At 42.0% G+C, this 10,294-nt stretch overlaps 1 protein-coding gene across 1 annotated transcript; it reads left to right on the forward strand.

Moving 5' to 3' along the window:
* The first annotated feature begins 327 nt into the window (after positions 1-327).
* LOC143995815 (lymphocyte antigen 6E-like) lies at positions 328-9,339 on the forward strand. Its single transcript, XM_077490528.1, has 3 exons — positions 328-488; positions 5,501-5,620; positions 8,991-9,339. Exons 1-3 carry the CDS (start codon positions 437-439, stop codon positions 9,194-9,196), a joined length of 378 nt encoding a protein of 125 aa, XP_077346654.1. The 5' UTR covers positions 328-436; the 3' UTR covers positions 9,197-9,339.
* The last annotated feature ends 955 nt before the right edge of the window (positions 9,340-10,294 follow it).

The following is a 10,294-nucleotide window of genomic DNA, read 5'->3' on the forward strand; positions in this document are numbered from 1 at the left end:
TTGAGTTTTTCTCGCGACTTTGGTCAAAAATGGTCACCCCATTTGTTCCCATTAATCTTAAGAAAATTGCATGAACACATTTTTTTATTTTTTTTATTTTTGACCTTTATTTGTGTCACCTGACACCAACCGACCTACAATTTCACTCATCGGATGCCCTGAAGTCATCCTGGGATTGTGGAGACGTCACCGCCATTGTTCTCAGAAGAGACAGTTTCCACGATAACTCGCCGTCTGTCCTTCCATACTGGCCAGGACAACGACTCCAAATTACAGGTCTGCCGTCTCCAGGTGAAATCTGGATTGCAGAGAATGAGGAGTGACCAGTCGTTAGTTTTCATGGAGACTGCCCCACCCCCATTCCACACTCATATACAGACGTTAGTATATAAGTGGATGGGACAGTGAGGAGGACACACTCATCTCTGATCCCACAATGGTGTCAACCAAAGGGCTACTGGTCTTCATTGCGCTCTGCGTTGGTTCAGGTAAGTCTTGAAAAATGTGCATGTTGTTGTTATGAGATCTCTGTGATGGGATAACAATAAACTCAGGATATGTTACATAGTTAGTCAGGTTGAGAAAAGACACAAGTCCATCTAGTTCAACCATAAAAAAATAAATAGATAAAAAAAAAAAAAAAAAAAAAAATCCATACAATGCCATATACTTGCAGTTGATCCAATATAATATATCTTATAAAAAGAACAAGGTTTTGCAATAAAGATTTACAAATTGAAACATAAAGGCTACAAATACAACTGAAACATAACGATACATTTTGTTGGGTGAAATGGAACTGCATCCACATCTCAGACTGGGGGTATCACTGCTGTGGTGTTCAGATGAAACCCTCCTATACTCTGAGCCCTGGGTTCACACTGGTCCAATTTGACAAAATCGGTGGCTCTTGCCGGCCAAAGTGTTGTCTGACCTTTGCAACATGCGATGCGACTTGGTGCGATGCTGCCAATTTCCCAAAGCAGTTCCTGCACTACTCTGAGTTTTTTTTTTTTTTTTTTTTTTTTTTATAGACCTGTACATGAACCCGCACAGATGTCTGTCACATCGCCCCCGATGTTGGACTGGATTGTAATTGTGTGTTTAGCTAAAATCGCATGATTTGTGTGTGTGTGTGCGTCTGCACAGATATCTATTGAAATTGCACCCAAAGTCACCAAAAGTATTGAAGGAACTACTTTTGAAAATTTGGTGTTGCACATAGTCGGATGTTGATGGCAATAGGCTGCGATTTGACATGTAAAATCACCCTGATGTGAACGGGGGGCTAAATGTGTGCCTGCGAAGACCAGGGCTGTGGGCAAGTGTTACTATCCAAACTTAATTGGTGTCTATCAGTATTACACCTATAATTCTCAACACTGTGAACCCCCCCCAATGATTTTACAAGCACTTTAGTGTGAATAATAATCATGCCCGCAGATGTAAACCGTGCTCAAACAATACGTGAGGTATTGCTGTGATCGTTAGCGCGAGAGCAATAATTCTAGTACAAGACCTCCTAAGGCCCCATTCACACAAGACACTGTTAAAAGCACATTCAGAGGCAGTTGGACACTTCCATTTCCCACCCCCTCCCAAGTGCCCCTGAACGCATGTAATGTTATCCTATGTGTCCATGTACACGGTCGTGTGTGTGTGTGTGTGTGTGTGTGTGTGTGGGGGGGGTTGCATTTAACCTAGTTTTTCCAGAAGCAAACGAATGGGTTCAGACACTTTGCTTTTCCATGTTTCAGACGCAAAATGCGGCAGCTGCGTTTATAAGCATTTTTAAAAGGAACACAATATTTTTTTTTTTTTTTGGACCAGAAAACTCATAAATATGATGGTTAACCAAAAAAAAAAAAATATTTGTTTTGAAATGTTGTAATTACTTTAGATTAGTTCATAGAGCATATATAATCACTGATGCAATGCCATTAAAAAACCTAGTTCTCTTAGGTAAGTTAGAAAATGAGGAATGCCTCGACTTCTTTTCCCCAACCTTTCATCCAATTTCTAATGTAATCAGTGACTCCACCTAGTCTGAACAAAGCATAGCAATGTGTGTATGTGGGTGTTTCCCCCCCCTTTCCTTTCTGTAGCTTGTCGCCATTTCAGTGCACAATCTTAAAGTGTGACATGTTGTTGGGTATCTGGCGTAACATCTTTCACCTTCTGCAAAAAATTGGGTTAACTTTATGTTTATATTTATATATGTTTTATATTTATAAACTTTATTTATAACTTTACTGTATGTATAAATTTTCCTCCCAAAAAACTTAATTTGAAAGACCCACTGAGCAAATACGGTGTGACATAAAACATTGCAACAACCACCATTTTCTTCTCTAGGGTTCCTGCTGAAGGGGGAACAAATGTTTGTGAGTTCTAAGTAATTTTTTTTCTAGCAAAAAAAAAAATGGATTTTAACTGGTAAGCAGGGGCGGACTGACCATTCGGGTACTGCCCGAGGGCCCCATGTCACTAAGGTGCCCCATCAGGGTTGCCAGCCTCAATAAAACCCTGCAAGATTATAACTGCCCCACTTTTTTCTTCTTCCTTTTTCTTCTTCCTTTTTCTTCTTCCTTTTTCTTCTTCCTTTTTCTTCTTCCTTTTTTCTTCTTCCTTTTTCTTCTTCCTTTTCCTTCTTCTTTTTTCTTCTTCTTCTTTTTCTTCTTCTTCTTTTTCTTCTTCTTCTTTTTCTTCTTCTTCTTTTTCTTCTTCTTCTTTTTCTTCTTCTTCTTTTTCTTCTTCTTCTTTTTCTTCTTCTTCTTTTTCTTCTTCTTCTTTTTCTTCTTCTTCTTTTTCTTCTTCTTCTTTTTCTTCTTCTTCTTTTTCTTCTTCTTCTTTTTCTTCTTCTTCTTTTTCTTCTTCTTCTTTTTCTTCTTCTTTTTCTTCTTCTTTTTCGTCTGTGTGGCCCCATAATCTCTTGCCTGGGGGACCCATGAGTTGCCAGACCACCCCTGCTGGTAAGCAACAAGTGTCTGGGGGGGGGGGGGGCTTGGGCAGGAAGGGGTTAAATACAGTTCTCATCTCTCACAATCTGTTAATCTCTACTAATAAAAATTCATATAATGTCCAACTAAAATTTTATATATATATATATATATATATATATAATTATATTTCTCCCCCCCCCCCCCCCCCCACAAATAGAGCTTTTGGTGGTATTTGATCACCTCCGTGGTTTTTATATTTTGCTCTATGAATGAAAATAGAGCGGCAATTTTGAAAGATCGTGACCGCCAAACATGTGCGTTTGGCTCTGGGGCCGCGCTGTATCTATTACACGAAGCACTGTACCGGTATGGTGATTCATGCAATAGAGCTGCCCTGCCACACCATATCTGCAGGCGGTCGTTAAGCCGACCCGGCGTTACTGCAAACAGACTTTAGCTGTAGGTGCATCCTCCAAAACGAGTCACCAGGCCCTCCTGATCGACTGAATGATCCCAGCCCCCTCTCCAAAAAAAGAAGTGGAGCACTCGCCACCACTGGTTTAATTGCTAATTTTATATAAACAGCAGACTGCCTTCAACACTGTACAAGTCCACCTGAATGTAATTCACTAACTACTATTGGGTATATGAGCAAGCCATAGAAAAAGATGGTATTGCTATTGGATATGTGCAGCATGAGAATTTCATTTTGTTACTATTTTATTTATTTTTTTGCACAAAAAATGAAAACATCAGGGGTGATCAAATACCACCAAAAGAGAACTCTATTTATGGGGGGGGGGGGGGGGGAGGGAATGTCAATTTTGTTTGGGATCCACATTGCAGACCTTGATTGTTGGTTAAAGCGGTGCAGTGCTGAATCGCAAAAAAGTGCTCTGATCTTTGGCCAGCCAAATGGTCTGGGGCTTAAAGTGGGATGCCCCCCAAAAAAAGTCAGCAGCTGCTGACTTTTAATAATCGGACATTTACCTGTCCCAGGGTCCAGCGATGCCGGGGACCGAAGCCCCCCCCCCCCCCCCTCGTTCTCCACTTGCGGCGCCGTCATTCGTACTGTGGGCACCCGGCTGTGGCTTCACAGCCGGGCGCTGTGATATGCAGCACAGTCATCTGGGACAAGTGACAGGTCCCAGATGACTGTGCGGCATGAGGGGAAGTGATGTCCCGGGCAAGGAAGAAGGCAGACTATGAGGGACCCCCCTAGCAACAGCTTTGTAGGGTGTGTGTGGTGTTTTTTTTTTTTTTTATGGCAACACCACTTTAAGTGGTTAAATTAGTGTTAGAACTTTTTTCGCATTGTTTTAGAACAAAATAAAAAAAAAAAATTACAAAAAAAATTTAAAAGAATATAACAGAAAATAGCGTATATAAGAGTAAAACAGACCAAAGTGGGATAGAATAATAAAAAAAAATTATAACATCTTCTGAAATTCGAATAGGAATACCATAACCATTTTCCAAAATTCAAATAGAATCAATTTGAATAGAAAACACCATAGAATTACAATAACCATCTTCTAATCTCCTCAAATTGATTGTATTTGAATTTTGGGAAATGGTTATATTCTGTCTATGCTATTCTATTATTTTATTTTGGAAATTGATTTGGAAACTATTCAGATTTGTTTACATTCAGACACATCCGTATTTTCAAAACGAACCATACATGTCTAATTGCCATTATGCAGTTGTATTTATAAAGTGCATGTTCCTCTTCCTCTTCCTCTTCCTCTTCCTCTTCCTCTTCCTCTTCCTCTTCCTCTTCCTCTTCCTCTTCCTCTTCCTCTTCCTCTTCCTCTTCCTCTTCCTCTTCCTCTTCCTCTTCCTCTTCCTCTTCCTCTTCCTCTTCCTCTTCCTCTTCCTCTTCCTCTTCCTCTTCCTCTTCCTCTTCCTCTTCCTCTTCCTCTTCCTCTTCGAATGTTTGGGTTGGGGGTGTGTGGTTTTTGTGTTTGGTGGATTTTATTTTTTGGTGGGAAAATGCCCTTTTGGAAAGGGATGCGGAGCAGGAATCGAATAAACCAGCAGATAAATTGGACTGGGATAAAATATTTGCAAACTTTCAGTTGCATCCTATGCCAAAAAAAACCCACAATTTTATCATATTCTTCCTCATTGGTATTGTTGCCCTTCTACCCTCCACAAAATTGACCCTTCTGTCAGCGTTGGTGTTTGCAGGCTCGGGGTACATGCTGGCATGTTCCTGTTTTTTATTTTTATTTTTTTGGGCTGAAATGCTATGTTTGTATGACACCATGGCAGGCGATAAATGCCCAAATAGTGGTACTCTTCTCACCCACTCCAGCCAACGATCGGGGGGGGTGTTTGTCACAATGAGAGGAAGATCTATAGGGAGGTGTTTGGTGAGCGGACGGGGCTAGAGATGTGTTCTAAACACAGAATTCAATGATTACTTCCATTGGCAGAATTCTATGTATCCTGGATCTGAATCTTAGTGTGTTCTGTAATTGATCTGACCCGGTGGTGCTGAAAATCTACAATCTGAACATTGTGTGACTGTATACTTCTATCTCTTTTTACAGCTTTATCACTACAATGTTACACCTGCACCTCCCAGAGCAGCAACACAAACTGCATGACTCCGACTACCTGCGCCGCCACCGACACCAACTGCATGACCTCTGTCGTTGCTGGAGGACTCGGTAAGATACTGACTGGGCCCGGTCTGAAGATGGTCCTATGTCTAATGATCCACTGTAATCTAATGTCATATCTCCGAGGACCCACATTTAGAAGAAATTTCATAAACCATTTTTAAAGGGTCTAGTTCGTCTTTTTTTTTTTTTTCTTAAAAAAAAAAAAAAAACTGCCCAGCCATCCCAAATCTCCATAATGTGTCTAATCTGTGTATTATCTATCGGTGTTGTCAACCAACCAGATTGAAATTTACTGACACAGCCACGTTTTTACAGGCATTTCCAAAAGGTGCAAATGAGTATTTGGGCTACAAATACACTATGCAATTAGCAATACGATTTTAAAGTGGATAAGGCAAACCTTTCTTATTTTTGATATAGCAAGTAGCTCAGGAGGGCAATAAATTAGAATGTGCAGCACACACATAAAATTGACTCGCAGTGACACTGATAGCGGTGTGTAGCGGCACGGATGAGATCTCACTAACAGGAGAACATGTGTCCTGAGTCAGTGAGGGCCGGTTCACACAGCGGGCGATGCGACACGACTCGCCTCGCTCCCGCAAGTCGTCCCCGTTCTGTACAATGGAACCGTTCTGAGAGGAGCGACTCGAGTCGCTCCGACTCAGAAAAAAGGTTCCTGTACTACTTCTGGGCGACTTCGGGGGCGACTTGCATTGACTTCTATACAGAAGTCATCTGCAAGTCGCCGCTGAGGTCGCCGCAAGATGCGGCGAGGCAAGTCGGAGACGCCTCGCCGCGCCTGCAGTGTGAACCGGCCCTGACGGTGTCTCTCCAGTCTAAACAGCACTGATGGTCCCAGCCTGCCTTGTGTGAGCGAAATTCACCTGAGACCACACTCCGGATCAAGTTAAGAAGTTTTTGTTTTTTAAATCTTACGAGGAGACAAGTTACAACAAAAGGACAGCTATTTGCCCATTTGGTTCTGACCTCTGAAACCTGCAATGGGGCAGCATACATAGAGTTCAGCCTTATAAGCCCCTATCTGACTCGTCTAACAATTGTACAGCTTGCATTTTATATAACCTTTTACAAGCCTTCTCTTAACCATCTAACCTAGATATGATTTGTCACTAAGATCTGTCAATATCCATAAATCTGACACCTGTTCTATAACCAAATAAACTTTAGTTATTCCCAGCATTCCTATATGTTCATTAAAGTGATTTTATTACTGGTTTTGTCCAGTTAAAAACAAAACACCTGTGTAGAGACAGTATGGCACCTAGCTTTGTTTAAATCAAACCCTCCTCATCTAGGTAAGATTTAATTAACTTCAAGGATTACAGATGACTTTGGGAGAATAAACTTTCAATAACCCCACTATATGTATGTATGTATGCATTTCAAGGACTTGAGACAATTCTATATAACTTGCATCTATTCTAATGAACTTTCACCCAGTAAACTATAAAGTGTGAGAAAGAAGCGGAGAGTTCAACATTTTCTATCGCTATAAAATTCTACTACTTTTAAACAATCTTTTGTAAACCCAACAAATGATTATAAAATAAGAATCTAAATTCTGACACCTTTGCTCGCAGACCCGCACATGAGGCTCTGGCCACTCTGCTTGGCACCATGACATCACATGACATGCTCAGACACCGCCAGAGCCACCCGATCACACTGTAGCAGGCACTGGGATGGTCTCATCCAACTTTGGATCAAGCTGAGCATCTACGCCATATTTTTACTGGCAACCTTTTTACATTTCTGGCAAGAGAAAACTGCCTTTTTTTTTTTTTTTTTTTTTTCCCTATTAAGAATACTGGCAGTTGGCAACACCTGTTTCCTATGATCATTAGCTCCATCTAGTGGCCATACTGCAGTATTTCCCTGAAAATCCTCAAATTGGGAATAACATTGTGACCAATAAATGGATTTGGAAATCGACATATTGCACACATTACAAGTATTCTTTGTGGAGGGCCAGTACACTCTTTAACCACTTGCTTACCGGGCACTTAAACCCCCCCCCCCCCCCCCCCCTCCTATCCAGACCAATTTTCAGCTTTCAGTGCTGATTCACTTTGACAATTGCATGGTCATAAAACACTGTACCCAAGTGAGATTTATTTATTTTTTGCCCCCCCCCCCCCCCCCAAATAGAGCTTTCTTTTGGTATTTGATCACCTGTGCTTTAACAATTTCTTTTTTATTTATTTATTTTTTTGTTATAAGATCTTAAAACCTGTTTTTGTCCTTCATTGATTTACGCTGATGAGGCGGCAGTGATGGGCACTGAATGGTTACACTGATAGGCAGCGCTTCTTTGTGGCACTTGTGGGCACTTTAAGGTTCAAATTATGGGGCATAATTGCCCCTTCGTTTCCGGACCGATGTCCCTCTGAGCTAGTGATTGGCTTTTTTTTTTTTTTTTCTTCCTCCTCTGCTGTCAGCATGAGAAACGATCGGAGCTTTTGTTTTGATCATGTGATCAGCTGTCATTGGCTGACGGCTGATCACATGGTAAGGGGCCGGGACTGGCCCCTTAATCAGATCGGTGATCACAGCACACACCCTGCAGGGAGCATGCAGAGGGGAGGCCATCATATGACAGCCTCCCAGGAATTCACATCGAATGACGGCCACAGCACGGATGTCAGATGGTTAACTGTTAAAGCGGAATTCCGCCTTTACAAATAATAATGCTTAAATTGTGAAAGTTGAGTGGTTTGTCTGCTATTGCTATCTGATCATTTCCCAAAATAGCAGTACAATATTTCACCCCCTGCGGGCATCACTGCATGTAACATCACACCGAACATTCATCCGCCAGCACAGCGGGTGTCTATAATCTGACCTGAAGCTCACTAATGATGAGCCGAATTCAGGGTCGGCCTTCAGACTGGAACTTTAAGTCAGAACATTAAGGTCCAGATTTCCAGCTTCTAGAGGGATCCCACAGGTATGGTATTATACATTGTTCCAATGGTGCTAACTGGAAATGTTGAAATTGCCAATACTTTGGCTTTAAAGCAGAGCTCCAGAAAAATTGTAAAAAATTCCTCAGTTTTTCCCTAAAATCTAGAAAATACTGCATTACAGCCACTAAATGGTACCATTCAGAGAAAAATTACAGGAGACACACACAACTTTGCTGCGTGTGTGTGTGTGTGTGTGTGTTTCCAAGCCATGTGTCTTTAGGTGGATTTTTTTTATTTCTTGAGGTTTTGTGGCAGTAGTACTGCTTTAGGTGACCTAGGGTGTGTGCCATTGCTGTAGGCAGTACAATCTGGCATGTTGATGAAGCAACAACCCTAGAAGTTTGGGGGGGGGGGGGTTTGTCAGTTTCCCAATATGTGGGAGTTGTCCATATTGTCACACCATGCGCTCTCTCTCTCACCCACAGGTAGTCTTTCTGGTGCCAGCATCACCAAGACTTGTACATCGGCCTGCACAGCAACTGGATTCAATGCCGTTGTGGTCTCCACCAGCGTATCCTGCTGTACCACCAACCTCTGCAACACCAGTGGGGCTTCCAGTATTAAATTTACCTACACCATCCTGGCTGTGGCCCTTGGGTTCCTAGGGGCCCTCATGTCACAGCTGAAATAAAGCTTATGTACAGTATACTTGTCCATTCATTGGCTGTGGATTCCTAGGGGCTCTCATGGGACATTTTGAAGTAAAATGTATATATGTATGTCATGTGTATTTTTCTTAATGTGTTAACCAATAAACTGTTTATACAATCTGGACCAAGACCTGTGCAGAATGAAAACCTTTGTTTTCAGAATTCATTTCAGTCAAATTGAACTCCATGCTAATGATTCAATATCTAGTTTATTCTATTTGCATTTTGGAAGATGGAATAGAACTATCTGTGGGGTGTTGAGATTTTTACTAAGATATTTACTTGATCATTCCCATCTGTAGTACCAACGTGCCTAATATCAACTATTACCTCAGTTCCAAAAAGTAGCAAATGTAGATGGCCTAAAAGATTACAGGCTTATGGCGCCAACATCTCTCCTAATCAAATGCTTCAAAAGACTGATATTAAATATATCAAAACTTGCTTACCAGATTCTTTCAGTACAGTGGCACCACACCAGTGCAGCCAGCCAATGTTCCTAATCGCCACCACTGTACCAGGGAAGCCAGTCATTGTCCTTAATCACCACCCCAGTACCATGCCAGTGTCCCTGATCACCACGCTAATACAGTGCTATTATACCAGGGCAACCAGTCAGTGTCCTTGATCACCACCCCAGTACAGTGCTACCATACCAGTGCAGCCAGCTACAGTGTTCCTGATTGTCACCATACTAGTGCAGCCAGTCGGTGTCACTGATCATCACCACACCAGTAGAGCGAGAGAGAGAAGCAAAAGTTTGAATTTGCAGGGAGCTCGTGGGATTCCCGCCGAGCTCCGCACAGGGCATTCTAGGGCCATGAGTGGCTGAAGCAATGCACCTGACCACTGTCAGAGCTATGATTGGACCAAGTAGTGATGACTTTGCCCAATCGTGGCTCAGTGCTCATAGTCGACACACCACACTATTAAAGGTTCTGACAATAAGGGTTTGCAGTGTGTTGTTGGAGATGGAGCAGGGCTTAATTTGCTACTAAGGAGTTATTGTGACTCAGTGTGTAGAGTTGGTCTAGACTCTAGTGTGTGATTATAGGCCTGCCCCCCCCCCCCCCCCCCTT

This window comes from Lithobates pipiens, unplaced genomic scaffold (assembly GCF_037356315.1).
Source record: "Lithobates pipiens isolate NorthernLeopardFrog02 unplaced genomic scaffold, aLitPip1_a1.2 Scaffold_19, whole genome shotgun sequence".
NCBI lineage: Eukaryota > Metazoa > Chordata > Amphibia > Anura > Ranidae > Lithobates > Lithobates pipiens.

What these genes read in the sequence shown, in the direction of transcription:
- LOC143995815 (XM_077490528.1), top strand. Translation starts at nt 437, where the DNA reads ATGGTGTCAACCAAAGGGCTACTGGTCTTCATTGCGCTCTGCGTTGGT. An exon ending in TGCGCTCTGCGTTGGTTCAG is followed by an intron (nt 489 to 5,500) that starts GTAAGTCTTGAA and finishes CTCTTTTTACAG; the next exon opens with CTTTATCACTACAATGTTAC. An exon ending in TGTCGTTGCTGGAGGACTCG is followed by an intron (nt 5,621 to 8,990) that starts GTAAGATACTGA and finishes TCTCACCCACAG; the next exon opens with GTAGTCTTTCTGGTGCCAGC.